The sequence below is a fragment of the Dipodomys ordii genome, unplaced genomic scaffold (genome assembly GCF_000151885.1).
Source record: "Dipodomys ordii isolate 6190 unplaced genomic scaffold, Dord_2.0 Scaffold131, whole genome shotgun sequence".
Lineage (NCBI taxonomy): Eukaryota > Metazoa > Chordata > Mammalia > Rodentia > Heteromyidae > Dipodomys > Dipodomys ordii.
This window is the reverse complement of record NW_012267347.1, coordinates 2,577,199-2,595,172: the sequence shown is the minus strand read 5'-3', so window position 1 is coordinate 2,595,172 and position 17,974 is coordinate 2,577,199. Positions and strand designations below refer to the sequence as shown.

The following is a 17,974-nucleotide window of genomic DNA, read 5'->3' as shown; positions in this document are numbered from 1 at the left end:
ATGAATAGGGATTACCCCTTGGGCAACAGTCCCATTTTAAAATATGCTGTCCCATTGTCCCCCAGAGCCTACTTTAAATGTGTCAGACCATGTGCTCTGCGTGGTACGGGAAATGCATTCACTGAGCCCATAGGTAGTGAGGCAAATGCCCAAACTCTCCCTGAAGTAGCGTCATAATGCAGCCTTGATAGCCCTCCCCCTCCCTTCCTCCCTCCCTCCCTCTCAGCCTGACATCCCCATACCTCCAGATAATAATGCACCCACCCAGACACCGCCTAGCAGCTACCGCTCATGTGCAAGCACTGATACACAACATGCACACGGAGAAACAGGTACCTTCTCCCACTCGCTCTGATACACACACAGTCTCCCCACAGCACGCACAATCCAACCACAAGCACCATGAACACCCTTTGCCACAAAGGAGAGTAGCTTGTGAACTCTTTCCCTGGATCCTGTTCAAAGGGATGGAGAGTGGTAAGAATTATCAGCTGCCTTTGCACTCCAATTTCCCAGTGCTTCTCTTAACCTCTGCCTCCCAAGTCACCCCTGACCCTTTTCCTTCCTTGTGCTCCAAGAATCCCCACTTGCTGGAAAGCCCCTGATTTCTTCCTTTCTACCTTTGGGGAAATGCCCATCCTTGTCTTCACCTTGTTCCTTTCCTGAGACCAGCAGGACCCGGCAAACTCACCCTCCAAACAGGAAGTCCTTGGCCAGTGCCCTCATGTCTGCCTGAGGCTTAGGCAGGCTGTAGGCATGGGGGGTAAAACTTCCTGAGCCAGTCCTCCCTGGCCCTTCCCAGAGCCTGAGGGCCTTCATTAGCCCCAGACACTTATCTCGGACACACAGCTGCTGTCAGCTTGTCTTGGCCGTTCTCTCAGCCTGCCCAGAGCCTGCAGCGCCATGGGGAACTGTCTTTACCCGGTGAGTGTGGGAACCATACTGTCACCCCTTCCCTTTTTGCCCCCATTACCCTTCCCATTACTCTTCTGGTCTTTATTCTTCAGGTTGTATCCCTTCCTCCACTCCTTTGTTCTCCCTTTCAAACATCTTTCTCCCTTTTCTCCACTTTTCCCCACTCGACTGTTCCCTTCACTGCAAGTTCCATGCAGGTGTCTCCTTAAACCCAACCCTGCCATTCTGCTTCTTAGACCTCTCACAACACCTGTCCTGGCTTTTCTGTGACTCTAACTGCATGCCACCTCCTCAGCCTCTCTGGCCTGTCCTTCTCCACCATTCCCCTCCCATATCACACCATCTTCTGCAGCTCCCTTGATCTCTCAACCCAAGCTTTCCTTATGCCCTACCCTCCCAACCAGCCTCCACCCAAGGGGGCTGGTCAGGGGATTACTAGCTTTTCTGCTCGTCCTCTCTGGGTATGTCCTCCAGGTGAAGCCCTCCACCTCAATGGAGAAGAACATAAGTCAGTTTACTTTTGAAGACTTCTGGAATTACAGCTATGAAGAGAACGACTCTTACCAGTCCCTTGAAGACTTGGAGATGCTGGATTCAGCGGCCCCCTGCCATTCCTGTAGCCTACTGGATGACTCCTCACTGCCCTTCTTCATCCTTGCCAGTGTCCTGGGTGTGCTGATGAGTGTTGCTCTCCTCTTTGCACTTCTCCGACCTCTCTTCCACTGGCAGCTCTGCCCTGGCCGGCCCCTTCTAACTCAGTTGACAGTGGGCAGTGCCCTCTTCAGCATTGTAGTGCCTATTCTGGCACCAGGGCTAAATAGTGCCCACAGCACCATTCTGTGCCATGTAGGCTCCTGGGTCTGGTACAGCTCAGCCTTTGCCCAGGCTTTGGTGATAGGGAGCCATGCCTGCCTGGGCCCCAAACTAGGAGCAAGCCAGATCCCAGGCCTCACCCTGGGCCTCACTGTGGGAATTTGGGGAGTAGCTGCCCTTTTAGGGTTGCCCATCACCCTGGCCAGTGACAGTCTCTGTCCACTGGTTTCTCGGAGGGGCGTGGGGGTTTTGCAATCCATACATAGTGTGATCTGTTTTGCCATCTTCGCTGTATTGCCACTGTGTTTGTTGGGGGTCAAGGGGCTGAAGAAAGCATTGGGCAGAGGCCCAGGCCCCTGGGTCAACATCCTGTGGATCTGGTTCATTTTCTGGTGGCCTCATGGGGTGGTTCTGGGATCTGATTATCTAGTGAGGTCAAGAGTCTTGCTGTTGACAACGTGTTTGGCCCAGAAGGTTCTAGACCTGATGGTACACCTGGCAGAAGCCATGGCCATAGTACACTGCATGGCTACACCCCTGCTCCTGGCCTTGTACTGCCACCAGGCCACTCGAACTTCCTTGCCCTCCATGTCTCTCTCTGCAAGAGGATCTTCTCATCTGGACCCCTTTGGAAGCAAATGCTAGTTCTTTTCCTCCCTGTCGACCTGAATTAAAGTGTATATTGCTTTTATGAAGTGAATGGTTTCTTATTTTGTCTAGGGATGGAGAGGAGAGAAAGGAGAATGGAGAGAGAAAGGCCTTTCATGCTAGACTTTGCAGGTAGCATCTGTTTTTCCTAGCTGGCCTGGGGAGAAAGTGGATGACATATAAATACCCTCAGGGCACACAGATGTTCTCTAGAGCTGTGAGATTACTTCTTGGGGAAAGAAGCTAACTCCCCCCACCTTTGCCCCCCCCAAAAAAAACAACCAGAAGGAAGACATGGCTAAAACAGATAAATTAAAGAAAGAGGCTGTTGCAGGGAGAAAATAGGATAGGAAGAAGTACCCAAAAATTAAAACAAAGAGTGACCATTAAGCCTAAAGCAATAAATTGCTCCTGCTTGAACTGTCTAAACCCCTCCTCCCCCTGCCGCCTGTGTGTTCTATCTCCAATCCCCTCACTGGCTTTGTTTTGAGATCAGGGTGGCTGGGGGAAGAAATGTGGGCAAAGCATCTTGGGGAACATTTCTTGGTCTAAGTTACTTAGCAAGGTAATTTAAAAACCAACTTCTTAGGAGTTTCATGTCATGTGTGTATGTGTGTATGTCTGTGTGTCTGTGTGTGTATACATATCTTCATGTGTGTATATATCTGTCTCACAGTCGATTAGAACCTACATTTACATTAGATGGACGCATGCGTCTGTACATGGGCTTGCAGCTCAGTCAGACCACACATACCTGGGTGTTGCACTGGTCTCTCCCAGGGCCTCTCCTCTTCCTCAAGTAATTTTGCACCTATCCCTATTCTCAGGGCATGGAGTCAGGATTGATGACTCACTTCTTAGCCACATAAGTTTGTTTTGCTCCAGTTTTTGTGCCTAGGCTTTTCTATATAAGATGAGTAGAAGCAAGAAGAGATCCACAGTCCCTGAAGAGTGGAGAAACATAAATGGGAGGATTCATCTAAAAGGATTCATCTTATGCTTAGGATTCCCTGAATTTCTCTTTCAAACCTCCTGGCTCCTGAAGTAAGCTTTCCTTTTCCATCCAAATCTCTTCATCTACTTTCTTTTCTATAGTCTAGGTTCCCTCCTCTTCAAATATGCCCCTAATCCTTGAGCTTCTTACTCCTGATTGGAGGTTTTTCCTCAACCTCTATCCGACCTAATTTGGGTTATTATGGCAGGGGTGGTGAGGAGTCCCTCTTCATTGGGGTCACATCTACTACTGCCAACTACAAACTCACCTCTGACATGAAAATGTCACAAAAGTCCTTTTGCCAACTCAGTGGAAGGCTGGGGAAACTTATGCAGGTGCCCTGCATCTGTGTCAAGTTACCTGTGCTCTCCCATAAGCTGTTTCTGTGATTGGGATAAATGAGAGAGTGTGGGAGAGAAGCAGAGATGTCTTGGGCTACCTTAAGCAGGAGGGTGCAAAAGGCTCAGGGAATTTTCCTGGGTGGGTGCCTTGACAAAGCCTCTAAATCTCCCACCTCTTGTCTCTTAGCAACCACCAGCTTCAGCTTCTGATTGGTGCCCTATAAATTGAAAGGCGGGATCTAGGAACCGACTGAGACGCGGGAGACATTCTAAAACAGAAAAGAGAGAAAAAATGGGGGAAAAAAAGGGAATCATTTACAATTCTAAATCATGCTCAAGTCTCCAACCACCGTTGGTGAATGTGTCCTAGCAGTTTTTTTTTTTATTTTGGGGGGGGATGTTTATTTGTTTTTCTTTTATTCCCTGTACAACCTCCTTTCAAAATCGTCCCTCTGGGCCCTGACTGCTTTCTAAATCCCACCAGATGCTGCTCTCCTCCCTTACAAGGGACTGGATTTAGTGGCTGACCTAGTTGAGGGGGAGGTGAAGCTGTTTGTGACTCCTTGAATCTTCCACTGTGGACCTGATGCAAGTGCTAACCTTAGTTTAATACCATTTGGGTTGTCCTATCTGACGCTTACCCCATGCTTCCTTTCTTCATTTTCTTCAGGTGGGGAGAACCCCAGACTCTCAAATCTATCACAGAGCAAAGACCAAGGAAGAAGCTGGCAGCAGATAAGAGGACAGTGAGCTGGAGACAAATGTCCTCACTTTTATCTCCTTCTTTGCTCCCAATGCTGGCCTCACACTAATCCCCGCAAGAGTGGCCCTTTGCCGTCATTATGTGTGCTGCAACTGGATAGGGCTTCCTGAAATGGAACTGTGACCTCAGTCCTTCTTTACAGCTTGGGGGAGGGGGGAGGAAGGTGGACCAACTAAGCCTGTCCATTTAACCCACTGTATGCCACCAACCATGCTTCCAGTAGCCAGCATTGGGTGTCTTTTCTGCAATTCTTCAGGAATACAAATCCAATTACCTTAGAACCTTCAGAATTTAATCTCAGTATTGGCAAAGACTTTAACTCTGTATGAGTTCATATAGCAAAGGCCTCCTGGCTAACAAAAACTCTCAGGAAGATGAGAGTCGAGGAGACAAGCTCTTGGAAACACTGGATGCCTTAGGGAGGGTCAATTTATATTAAGGAAAGATTTTTTTTTCCTAGAGGGAAGCTTGAACACCACATTGGTGCTCCGGATTTGGACAGTGCACATTAAATACTGCTGGATTCCAGGAAACAGATGCCTGGTCCCCACCCTGTTTCATCCACCCCCATTTCCCGATCCTCCCTCCTCTCTACCCTTACTTCCCTCCTGGAGACACTCTTGGAGGAATTCTGATGGAGAGCTTCCCTGGGATTTCAAATCCAATTCATTGCCAACTCTAATTGCCAGGGATTTGCATGAAAACCATCATATGCTATCTAATTATTCTGACAACAGCAGCCCGCCGTCTGGGCACAAGGAGAATCGCAGTTTTAATTAACAGTAACGCACCTTGCAGATGAATGTGACTGTTTAGGTTAATTAACAAGACCAAGTCCTTCCAAATCATCTTTAGACCTCTAGGTGAGTTGGGAAGGACTGGTGTGGAGCAAGCAAGGGGATGTTTAGAGGACAGTTCAGCAGAAGTATCATACTAGTTTTCCTAAACCCATTTGATGAAGGGAAGAGGGAATCTCCAGGAGACTGCTTCTGGACACTATGTTTAGGGAAACGGGAGACTGTGCCTTAGAGAGATATATTAGCATCACACTTAAATTTGAGAAAATGTTTTAGGTACTGTTTGTACCTGAGAGGGCCAAGTCCTTGCAATCCTCAATGATCTCTTCTTATTCATTGTCCAGCTGTTTATAAACTTGATTTCCAAACTGAGAGCCCTGACTTCCCCAATCCTTGCCATTCTGCCTCATTTATCTTGGTAGGCTTCTACCACATCTGGAAGCATTTAAAGTTGCGTATTCCATAGGATTTCCCACATAATATCTCAAATCTGCTCTTGCTTAAAGATAATTATTAACATCCTCCCCCCCCCAAGTTCTCTGCGTCCTGGAAGAAGACGTCATATGTAGGGTCAAATGTCATCCTTTGCTTTTCTAGTCTCCTTTCCTCCCTCCCTTCCTCCCTCCCTGCATTCTTTCTTTCTTTCTTTGTCAGTGGTGGGACTTGAACTCAGGGCCTGGTACCATCCCTGAGCTTTTGTTTTGCTCAAGGTTAGTACTCTACCACTTTGAGCCACAGCACATTCCACTTCTGGTGGTTAATTGGTGATAAGTGTCTCATAGACTTTCCTGCCTGGGCTGGATTTGGACCATGATCTTCACATCTCAGCCTTCCAAATAGCTAGGATTACAGGCATGAGCCGCCAGAGCCCAGCCTTCTGGTCTTTTCTTTGTTTTCTCCTTCCAGATAGATCAGTTATCACTAAGGAAGGGGGCAGGGTCTACATCACTTAGGGAATCAAGCCAATGGTATAGAATCTTTCTGAAAGAAAAAAGAATATTACACTTCAACTTTGGCATTCAGTTCCTCCCTACTGCACTTAGGGCTAATCCCAAGTGCTCTGAACCAACTTGTAGGCCTTCCATTATCAGTCTGTGGCTTTGTCTCCCCCTGTTCACTAAGCTTTATTCCCCGTGGGGGTTTTTCTCTTCTCTGAAAAGATGGATGGGAAAATCTCTTCTCTACTTTAAGAGTCCTTTCACTTGACATCTCCTCTGCCCAGAACTCTCTTTGTTGTGTTCTTAGCGTGATGACTCATACTTTCTTATCCTTGGAATCTCAGTGCAAATATTAAATCAAAGTCTGACCTTCCCTGGTATCTGATGGGAAGTGGTGCTGGCTTCTCTGCATACCCCATTTTCCTCTAGCAGTTCACTTGGGCTATATTTGTTGTAGCATGCATCTCATGCCAAGCACTGTCTTGGTGATTCACTTATTAGCTTAAAAATTCATTACCTGTCCACCCCTTCCTTTCATTATCAGACAATATAAGCTCCAAGAGCAGAAGATCTTTTCTTTCTTTCTTTTTTTTGTGGTCATCACACAGTCAGAGCTGAGTAAACACTGATTAAATAGTTGAATTTATTAATTCATTTTATATATAAAGAGCTTTTTTTTGCACACTGCAGGATTCACATGCCAGTGGATAAAGGAAAACAGACAAATAATTGGCACAGAATACAACATTTTCCCCTAAGTCTTCAAGACATCTCTTTCAGGTCATTTGGTCATTGTAGAACTGGGAGTCAATTTTCCATGTCAAGTTTTGACCAACGGAGGGGCAATTTCACCAATGTGCCTGAGCCACATATTGGAGAAACAATGCTTTCTTTCCTTTGAAAGGAAAGCAACAGCTGGGCTTGGGACAGCAAGGCAAAGGCGATTCAAAAGCAAAAGTGTGTCAAAGGACACTCCCTAAAGTCTAGAAGACAAAGTCTCCCATTGGCTCAGAATTAAAACCACAGCTTAAACATGTCCTCCAGCTTTATCACTCTAAGAAAGAAGCTCACTCTTCTTTGAGCCTAAAGGTCACTTCAGTCTATGTATTAGGGTCCTCTGTCCCTCCATTCTAATTTCAACTTCCTGCATCTCCCAGCCCATGCCCTTCAAAACAGAAGCTCTCTTCCATTTTCTTCTTTCACCCTTTGGGCCCTGTTGCCCCCTCGTGGCAATTTATCTTTCTGCTGCTCTGGGTATTTGAACAGATTAACCCTTTGAAGCACTGCACATAATTCATGACAGTCACAGAATTTTTTGCATACTAAGTCCACAATCATAGACATCATCATCTCACTGGACCCATGAGGCTCCATCTACCCTCTTCCTTCCATGGATCTCAGGATTTCCCAGTCTTCTGCTGAACAACCTTGAAAATATTTGGGTCTCAAACATCTCCAAAGCCCTCCAAGTCTTCCTAGACAATGGCTGCTAACTTCAAGACCAAGCAACAAAAATCCTACTCAGCCCCCATTTCACCTCCATATCCAAGAATGTTCCCTAGGTACAGAGGCAGGGAAGTCATCCAAGGTGATTGATGAAGATTCTGGAAGGCAATGCACTGGAAGTCAATTACCCAGAGGAGAGGGAATGGGTGTGGAGCATTAAGGAGAAAGTGCTGTGCAAATTAGTTGGCTCACTCCTGTCTATGACCCGAGAAAGAGGTAAAAACAAACTAAAACAAAGCAAAAGAAGTGGGCTGTCTGTGATTAGCTCAGAAGCTTTCAGTCCCTGGGGAAGGGTGGTTCACTTCACAGACAGGACTGATTGGCAGGAGGTTCTGTGGAGAGCACTTGGGGGTGTGGAAGGAGCCAGAGGAGGGAAGGTCATTAGGCTAGCAAAATTGTAGAAATTAAATAAAATTTAATAGAGATGAATGCAAAAAAAGCTATATTTAAGAAAATCAATTTGTACAAGATAGGATAGGGGAGACTTGGCTCAACAGTTCTTACTTAAAAAAAAAAAAGACTTAGAGGTTTCACTTGGCTACAAGCTAATGATGATTCAATAGAGTGTGTGGAAGCCAAAAAGCTAATGCAGTCTCAGACTGCATCAGGAGATGCAGAACAGGACAGGGGAGGGCCAGGACCACTCCCACCCTGGCACGGCATATTCCCAATGGAGGCTCAGCTCTGGGAATCATGTGTTGCCAGGACCACTAACAACACAAAGCTTTTAAAAGATGGTGGGCAAAGCTGAAGTGCCCGTAATTCCAGCTACTCAGGAGGCTGAGATCTGAGGATCACATTTCAAAGCCAGCCTAGTCAGGCAAACCTGTGAGATTCTTATTCCCAATTAACCAACAACACAACAAAGTTAAAAGTGTTTCTCTGGCTCAAGTGCTAGCCTTGAGCAAAAAGCAAAACAAAACAAAACAAAAACCCTCAAGGACAATGTCCAGGTCCTGAGTTTAAGCACCAGGATTGTCACACACACAAAGAAACAGCAACAACAAAAAGATGGTAGGCAAAATGATGACAATCTAGAGCCCATGTTACTTCTATAAGGAGGAGTTAAAAGAGAGTAGGGGAGAGGGAAAGAGAAAGAGGGAAAGAGTAAGAGAGAGAGGAGTCAGTTGTAGATAGAAGATGTGCACAGGAAAAGTATAGAAAATATTTAGCTGGAATGAATGAGCAACTGGGCTCTGAAAGAAGCATTAGACATGTGCAATGTTAGAGGTGGAAATGGAGGCTGGTAAGAAACAACAGGGTGACTAATTTGCACTGACTGTTAGGGAAAAGCTCTCCTCAGTTGAGTCTGTGCTGTGAAGATAGGCTGTCATACTCGTGTGTGAAGGAAGAAGGGGGCAAGGAAAGAAAGGAGGGAGAGAAGGAGGAAGAGAGGGAGAAGGGGAGAGAGAGAAGGGGGAAGGTGAGAGGGAAACAAGAGTTTCCCCAACTCATATATTCAGGAGTACATGATATTCTACAAAGGTCTGTGTTCTTGTTTTACTGTGGTGAATATATCAGATGTGGTCTGTGGCCTCATACAATGTAAAAAGTCAACATGGAAAACAGAGATGAAGGGAATAAACATACAAATTACAAATGTTGCTATGGGAGAACAGAACTGGTGAAAATGTGAAGGAGACATAAAGAGAGCAGAAATAATCTGCATGATGAGTTCACAGTTATGTAAAAGATTTGAGCTGAGGCTGGACAGTAGCACATAAACACAAGGTAGTAAGGCAGTTCTGGGCTTTGGGTTGAGCTGAGGCTGGTCTAGAGGCTTTCTCAATTTCTTCCAAACGCCAGCGCAACACAACCACCTGGACATTTCCAACAATCTTTGGCTGAACCCAAGATTTTCTGAGTCAGAGTATTTGGTACCAGAACTCTGAAATCCTATGACAATGTTAACTGAAAGAATTGGATGAGAATGCATAGTTTGATTCGATCATCTTACTTGATTAATTTCTTGGTTTCTGGATTTAAATCCATTGGATGCAGGACTCATATACTTTGGTCTTTGCATGACCTGGTTTGTAGAACAATTAAGGATTTCTTACCAGATAATAGATAATGCACTTGAATTTTCCAAGATGGGAGGTTCCATTTCTGACACCAACTGAGAGAGAGAGAGAAAGAGAGAGAGAGAGAGAGAGAGAGAGAGAATCTAGCTGGTATCTGGGGTCCCTCTAGTGGTCAGACTCTGCCACTTCAGTACCTACTGGTTTTCAAGACCCAAGTTTGTCCACAGAATTTGCTGAAATGAAGGAGCCCTGTAAAAAGAATGCAAAGGAGTCTAAATACATATCTTCTAAAATTGATCTTTAAAATACAAGTGTCAGCTATGTGCTGGTAGTTAACTCCTGTAATACTAGCTACTGGGGAGGTTAAAATCTGGAGGATTGTAGTTTGAGGTCAGCCTGGCTATGAACATGAACCTTCTCAACCATAATGCCTATCATCTCTGCATGGGAGGCAGAGACTGAAAAGACCATGGTTTCAGGCCAGAGAGAGCAGAACAGTACATGAGACTTAAACCCCCAGAGGGAGGCTAGACATGGTGGCATGCACCTGCCATTCCAACAACTCATAGGAAGCCTTTAGTAAGAAGATCACAGTCTAGAGGTATTTGAGATCATATCTTAAAAACAACCAACAAAATACAGGGTTGGAGGCATGGCTCATTGGTACTAAATTAGCCCACCAAGCATGAGGTCTTGACTTCAAATCAATTACCACTCTCTCTATATCATATCATATAATATATACTATATAATGTACATATTTGAGAGATCTCAGGAATTGCCTTCCAAATTTATCCTACATTATTATTATTATTATTAAAGGGAGTTCAAGGATTCACAACTTTTATAAAACAGATAACCAATTCTCCTGGATACTAGGCCATTTTTCAGTTCCCGAGAAAACACATAACATATCAACATTAGGTGTCCAAAAAGAGCACTGGGAGGCCTGGGCCCTGCATTCTATCAGGTGATAGCATTTCACCAGCTTTCTGAGGATTTTTATTTTCTCATCTGAGAAAAAGCAGGTAATGACACTTGCCCTACTTAGCTCACAGGTCTGATGTAAAGATAAAATGAGCTGACAGATGTGGGAGCTGTAAAATGAGTTACAGCTGGAAGGAAATACACTGTAATTAGGATTTAAAAAAGAGTCCACCCTGTAGGCAATTGGGAAAATGCCTATGGCCTTTTGAGACGTAAACATAAGGTAAAATTTCACCAAGACACAATTGTAAAAGAGCAGGACACTGGGAGTCAGCTTTCCACCTTTGTTGTTGGGGTGCACGGCACCATGGGCCCACAGGACTATTGCAATACCAGCATCCTCTGCAGGAAATGCAAACTTAGATCCCACTCCAGATTGACTGTCATAGCACAATATGCGCTTGAACGAGATCCTACGTGATTTCTTTGTACTCTGAAGTTTCTGAAGCACTTCATAATTTGTTGACTATTCAACCTGGGTATGGTCTCCACTCAACATCTTCCGTCTCTCACCCTGCCCCAGCTCTGCTTCAGCCCTGGCTTCCTGAACATTTCCTTCCCCAGTCTCCCTGCTGTCCACTTTCTATCTCAAGGTTTAGAAATTACAATGCACTGGGGGCAGGCCTTGCACATTTATTTCTCATGCTTTAGAAAAAGTGGGTGCTGGTGGTTCACGCCTGTAATTCTAACTACTCAGGAGGCTGAGATCTAAGGATTACGGTTCAAAGCCAGCCAGGGCAGGAAAGTCCCCATGAGACTCTTATCTCTATTTAACCAATAGAAGACCAGAAGTGGTGTTGTGGCTCCAAGTAGTAGAGCGCTAGCCTTGAGTGCTCAGAGACAGTGCCAAGGCCCTGAGTTCAAGCCCTATGATTAACAAAAAAAAGAGAAAAAGTGACAAAGTCACATCCCCCTTCCTCTTCCCCTCAGGCTCTCTTTACATCAAAAATGTAAATGTAGATATTCCTTAAACATTTCCCAAACATCAGAAGTGTGAGGGCTTCATGGTGGTGATGGAGATCACAATCTCTCTCTCTCTCTCTTTCCTCTCTCTTTGTCTCTCTGTCTCTGTCTCTGTCTGTCTGTTTGTCTCTCCTGCTCTGGTGGAGAGATTCCTCTAGGAAAAGAAAACATCTTAGGAAGATGCTGCCACAGCAGCACTGCTGTAGATAGACTGAGATGTGGGGTCTCAATGTCCATGGTCTTATGTGTGCACTCCTAGAAGCAAGGACAAACTAACATGCCCTCCCCTGGCTAGTGCACCACTATACAGGGTACCCTGCTTCTTAGCTCTGTGTCTGGGCACCACTGACTTTCAGAAGAGTTCATGCTGCTTCACTGCCAATGGCCAGTTGTTACCTGCAGTTGGTGGCACAGATCTCTGCATTTCTCAAGTGCCTGAATTGACTCCTAGTAAGATCTGTCACTCCCCAGTAAACCCTACCCTCTCCTGTGTTCCCCTTTCAGCTTAGAAATCTCTCTAAGAGGCTAATGAGTTCAACAATAGACACAGCATTCAAGTTAATTATCAGAAATTTGCCATGAGAAGGGACCAGGGCAGCAGAAGCAAGTCAGCTATCTGAGAAGAGACAAGGAGATGAACGGAGGCCCATGGAAAGATGGGGCCACAGCAAAAACTGACACACCTTTGTCACACCTGTGCCAAGAAATGGCAGAAGATGTGGGCTTGAATTATCCAACAGCTTCTCCGGGACAAAGGAGGAGGCTACTATTGTTCAGCCCCCTGTAAAACCTGCCAGGCTTCATCCTGACTCACTTCCAAAACAGTTCTACCTGTAGTCAAGGAGATTCTTTAAAACATGTCATTCTCTCCATATCATTCTTCCAACCATCCTCGTGTGAAGTCAAAGCCTTGCATGGTACCCCAGGTCCACCTTCCCCTCCTCTGAATCTACTTCTACCTTGCCAAGTAAGCTAAGCTCCAGCTGCAATTAAGAACAAATACTCCCAAAGCAGACCATCATCTCTGGGGCCCTTGTCTGTCTTTGGATGGGAGCAACTCATTTGTCCTAGAAAGCTCTCTGTGACTCCCCCTTGTATGGCCAACGCTAACTTGTTCTTGAAGACTAGTTTGTCTCTTTCACTGCAATCATCCTCTGTGTCTGTTGAGCTGGGAGGATGAGTTACATCTGCCCGCTCTGTGCTCCCAAAACATCTTGAGCATAGTATGTGACCTCTACTCCCAAGAGACTCTGGAGCAAAGTCTACAGGTTGTCCATTTCTACAGCTTAGCCATCAGCTAGACACATAGTACATCCTATTGTTGGTTATGTGCATTATGGGTATGTATCCAGGATAGAGGCTAACTTTTTCAGGGGGCACATATTCTTATAGGAAAGAAAACTAAGGCTTTCTGATAATAAGTTAGGACATTTCCCCCCCACATACAAGCTATTAAAAAGCATAAGAAAAAAATCTAAGATTTGAACCAAGGTCTGATTTCCAGAAAGGCTTCAAAGTCTTCTTCACTCTTTCTTTCCTTCTTTCTTGCAGCTGTGCCTGAGTCATAGCAGCAAAGCTGTATTACATTTCACAGCATAAATTCAAGACATTCCAATTGGACCTTCTAGGAGACACCTTAAAGTGATTCAGGTCCAGTCTTCTCATCTTACAGACCATGGGGGACTTGGGCAGTTCCCACCTGTTTGTGACACCCAGAGGTATGCGTTAATGTTGTCATCACATCCTAGTGTGGGCAGGGGGGAGAGGGTGGGGGATAGCAAGGGGGGGAGATAACAAGCACAGGGTTTGGGGGAGGTGAGGGTGGATAGGAGTAGGAAGGGGACAGGGATCCTGTAGCCTGCCCTTTTCTACAACAGAGAAAACTGAATCAAGCCAATATGTATTCATTAACTGTGACCTCATCTTTATCCACAAGACAATAAACTGTTTCTCCAGCCAACACTATACCCCTTCAGCCCAAAGGGAGAACTGAACAGAACCCAGCACTTCAGTGGACTCTAGTCTACTTCCTTTTAGCTTTACCACAAGGGGCCATATCCAGATGGAGAAGAGGGTTCAGAGGGTCTTTTATTTACCTACATTTGCATATGTTTACATATCCACACAAGAACATGCAGTTCATTCTCAGGCAATTTCCAAGTGAATGTGATTATTGCCACCTTCAGGTTGTCATGGATAGATTCTGCTCTTCTCACTTTCCTTCTCACCCGCCCACAGTCCCCCCAGCCTGATTCTGGACACGTGTGTGTGTGTGTGTGTGTGTGTGTGTGAGAGAGAGAGAGAGAGAGAGAGAGAGAGAGAGGGAGGGGGAAGAGAGAGAGAGTATGCAGTGGGAAGGGCACTGCCTAAAGGAGCACAGGTACCCTGAGCACCAGAAGAGAGGGGCCGAGGGGAGGGGAGCTGGTGGCCAGGGCAGCCACACTTGGGCTTCATCACAACTGTCCTGTTTGTGGTAAGGTAACAACAGCATGGATTGGGCATTCTCACTCAGTAGGTGACATGCATTTTTCCCTGTGAGGAAAACACCAATGCGCCCCCTACAAACCCTTCCGCCCAAGGACAGTGGTCCATGATGAGTGTTAGGTGAATTAAGCCTTGAAGTCAAATAGCTTCCTGGTCCCTTTAGAGTCTTTCCTTCATCTCTGTATTATCGTAAATCCTTCTACTTTTTCTTACAGAATCAACTTTCCTACTATTTGGCTCACAGTGGGTTCTTCCCAACAGCTTTTTAATGGTGCAGGGGCTTGAGAAGACCCAGAGGGGAGCCTGTTTTGTCATTTAGGCAGCTAGGTAGTCCACAGGCACTGCTAGCTGCTCTGAGAACACAGGAAATAAAGGACAAGCTAGTTTCTTGCTGTTCTCCTTGGCAGGGAGGGAGAGTCTGAGAAGAACAACACATCAGAGCTTTCTTCTTTGGCTTCAGTCAGGAAAATACACACACACACACACACACACACACACACACACACAAGGCTCTTCTTGCTGATGATTTCTGCGTGTTTGAATGTTCAGGTAGCATATGAGTTCAGACAGAGCACTATTTTACCACTGATATAGATTCCAAGCGCTGTCATTTGATTTGTGAATCAGCTTATCAACAGATATTGTCTGTGTGCTTTGGTGAACCTTGCCCTTATCATCTGACATCATTGGCATGGATAGACCCTTGCTAATTGTTTTCAGTACAGTAGAGGTACTGTGTTGTTGCTGTGGAATTCAGGAATTAAAAATCCACATCCTGCCATCTAGGATCTAGGAGTCTATAAAGATACTTGAGCTGTTTTTTTAATTAATATTTAATAACAGAAGGCATGTACAGATTTGTCCTAGTCTGTTCAGAATGCTATAACTAAATACTATATACTGAGTTGTTCCTAAACAGCAAACATTTATTTTTCATTGCTCTCAAGACTGAAAGGTTCAAGATAGAGGTGCTGGCTGATCGTCTGTCTGGTAAGGCCCAATTTCCTGGGTCATAAACAGGTATCCTCTAACTGTATCCACACAAGGTACAGGGATAATGGAATCTCTCGCATTTTATTTATAAGGGAACTAATTCCAGAGACCCAATTATTCCCTCAAATCTGCACATCTGGCCACCTAACCTTCACGTTGGGGTCTGATGTACATTATATATGCATATATAATATATGATATATATCAATATTTATTCATCTAGTTATATATATGAATGTATGTATGTATCTGTCTTCCTATCTATCTATCTATCTATCTATCTATCTATCTATCTATCTATCTATCTATCGTTATTTGGAGGACAGAAGTGACTAACCTGTAAAGAAGATAACACATTCTAACACACTTGGCACTACTTGGCACTGGATAAACTTTCAAGAGGTTAGTTAAATTATAAGACAGGTATAATTAAGTACCCAAAATATGTGACTTCAAGTTGTACCATATCTTTTATATAAGAGAAAAAAACAGTTAAAACTCCCTAATGTGTGTGTGTTTTTAAATAATGGTCTATGGATTGTTGCCAGTTGGTGACTTTAAACAAACAAACAAAAAACAGTCTGCAGGAAAATGTAAAAACAGAAAGGTGAATGTAGTGGTGGGCTATTCATTCTATTCTTTCGTTGATATTCAGTTTGCCATTTCTAATGAGCTGATGAAAGGTATGATTGTTAATCCTGTGTCAACCTTTTAGGTCTTTTTGTCATGTTGCTAATTAAAATCCCTCTCCTTGGTAGAGTGACTTCATGTCATCCTTTAGGCTCCATCTGAACCAGGATGCTAGAAAACTCTATATACTTGGGAGTTCAGATAGAACCAAGTAAATAGATATAACCCTCTTCCTGTATGATGGTCCTTCAGATCTTTGAAGACAGTTAGTGCAAGGGAGTTTGATATAGAGGGAAAAGCCATTGGTTTCAACTCAGTTCCAGTTCTGCTAACATGTTTGTTATTTCCTGTAAACCTCTGTCACACAGGCTACCCATGTGTACTGCTGAAGAGTGTTTTGGGGATCAAAAGGAAGAGGTGAAGTGCCTTACAAATTCATTCATATGAGACAACTCTGTTTCCACCAAGAGGTCTTCACATACCACAGTGGCTGTTCAGCACCACTGCTTTTGAGTTCTCTGACATGAATAGAATATAGTTGGTATATACTGGGTATCACATGTGATACCCAGAACTGAGCATCATCTTCAGATCTAGATCTACATGGGTAAGTTGGAATAACAAGCTGGACTGGATGGTCTTGTAGGTGTCTGGTTCTGGGACCATTAGCACTTTATACCCTCACCTTATTTTATATCTCAATCTCATCACAAAATGACTCCTGTATTCTTTCTGGCCAAACTTTCCTAAAATCCCAGAACAGCTAGTATTTTGGAGCAACTAGAAGCTTTATTCTTTCTATTTTGGCTTCAAATCTACAGCAATTTTTAACTTGCTTTTTCCAAGTTAAAAAACCTCCTCTTGGGAGAAAATGACAACAAAATAAGAGTCAATGGGGCTGCCTTTCCTCTGACGCCTGTCCTCACTTTATCACCTTTATTTTCCCCATTATTTTCTCTTTTGCCTTCTACAGGGAAGATTCCCTTAAAAGCTACTCACAACTATTATTTTGCTAAAAAAAACCCAAAAACCTATGCAATCTACTCGAACCTGCCATACAGTCTCCTGAAAGAACCAGAACATAGGCAATAAGAGTGTTAACTCTCATAATTGCTTACATAGATTTAAATTTCAAGATAGTTACTGATTAAAAAACAAAACAGAACCCTGGACTAGTAACTTAATTAGCTTGTTTCCTAGAGCCTTAATATGTAACAACAACAACAAAGAGGTAGCAATTATACTCCTTTATTCTGTTCTTCTGAGGAACCAATGAGTTAATATGTATAACAGTGCCAACAGGTCCCGGCAGACAGCAAACCCTGTAAATTCTGAGCACTGATGTTATTGTCCTTACAGGATCAGCTGGACTTCCAGGTTTGTTCTCAGTTATGTTCCCTTCCTTATATCTTTTGTACAGGTCTTTATTCAATCTGAGCTCATCAAAGAGCTCTTTATGAAACCTCATGGGTTTTGTTAGCTGCCTTCTCCTCTTTTTGTCAGGATAACTCATGATTATTTTATTTGAATTTCATTTCTTAGAAGTGCCCATCCCATTAGAGAGCTAAGCACCATTATTATTTTGCTTCGAAGGTCAAAAGATCACCATCGTTTGTTCTGACTTTTAGAAATCTGCTCTCCTACAGTCTGGGACACACTAATCTAAATATTTTAATTAATGCATTCATACATTACCTGTTTCCCAATAGAAACCAAGACAATTGTTCTATTTTTTTGTATTAATGGGCCACCTTGTCATTTGTTAGTTTGTTTTTTTTCAGGAATGGCAGAGTTACTTTCTTTCTAGTTTTCTATGAAATACATATCCTTATCTAGGTCATCTTTACTGGTCATAATTAAGCCTGCAGGAGCAGTTCTCCCTCATTGCTTTTTGCTATCTACTGAGAGATTAAGTTGTCAGCAAGGGCAGGCAAGAATTCATCAGATGTTCTGCATGAGATTTCCAGCAGATGTCCTGCTAGTGGAAGTCCCTTACCACCACGAGATCTAACCCCTGCTAATGTTTGCAATTCAAAGAAGAGAGATTAAACAGATATCTAGGTGCCAGTTTGCACACCAGTCTGTCTTATCTCCTGTGTAAAAATGAAAGTGACTACAAGACTCACTATTCTAAACACTCTTCATACATGTCTAAGATTTTATCTTATTATTTTTATT

At 44.0% G+C, this 17,974-nt stretch overlaps 1 protein-coding gene across 1 annotated transcript; it reads left to right on the top strand.

Annotated features, from left to right (window-relative positions):
- The first annotated feature begins 417 nt into the window (after positions 1-417).
- Positions 418-2,410, top strand: Ackr1 (atypical chemokine receptor 1 (Duffy blood group)). The gene is made up of 2 exons (XM_013030546.1): positions 418-924; positions 1,390-2,410. Exons 1-2 carry the CDS (start codon positions 904-906, stop codon positions 2,371-2,373), a joined length of 1,005 nt encoding a protein of 334 aa, XP_012886000.1. The 5' UTR covers positions 418-903; the 3' UTR covers positions 2,374-2,410.
- Positions 2,411-17,974: the final 15,564 nt, after the last annotated feature.

Coding starts and splice junctions, on each gene's coding strand:
- Ackr1 (XM_013030546.1), top strand. CDS start 904: ATGGGGAACTGTCTTTACCCG. Junction 925..1,389: donor TGGGGAACTGTCTTTACCCG/GTGAGTGTGGGA, acceptor TATGTCCTCCAG/GTGAAGCCCTCCACCTCAAT.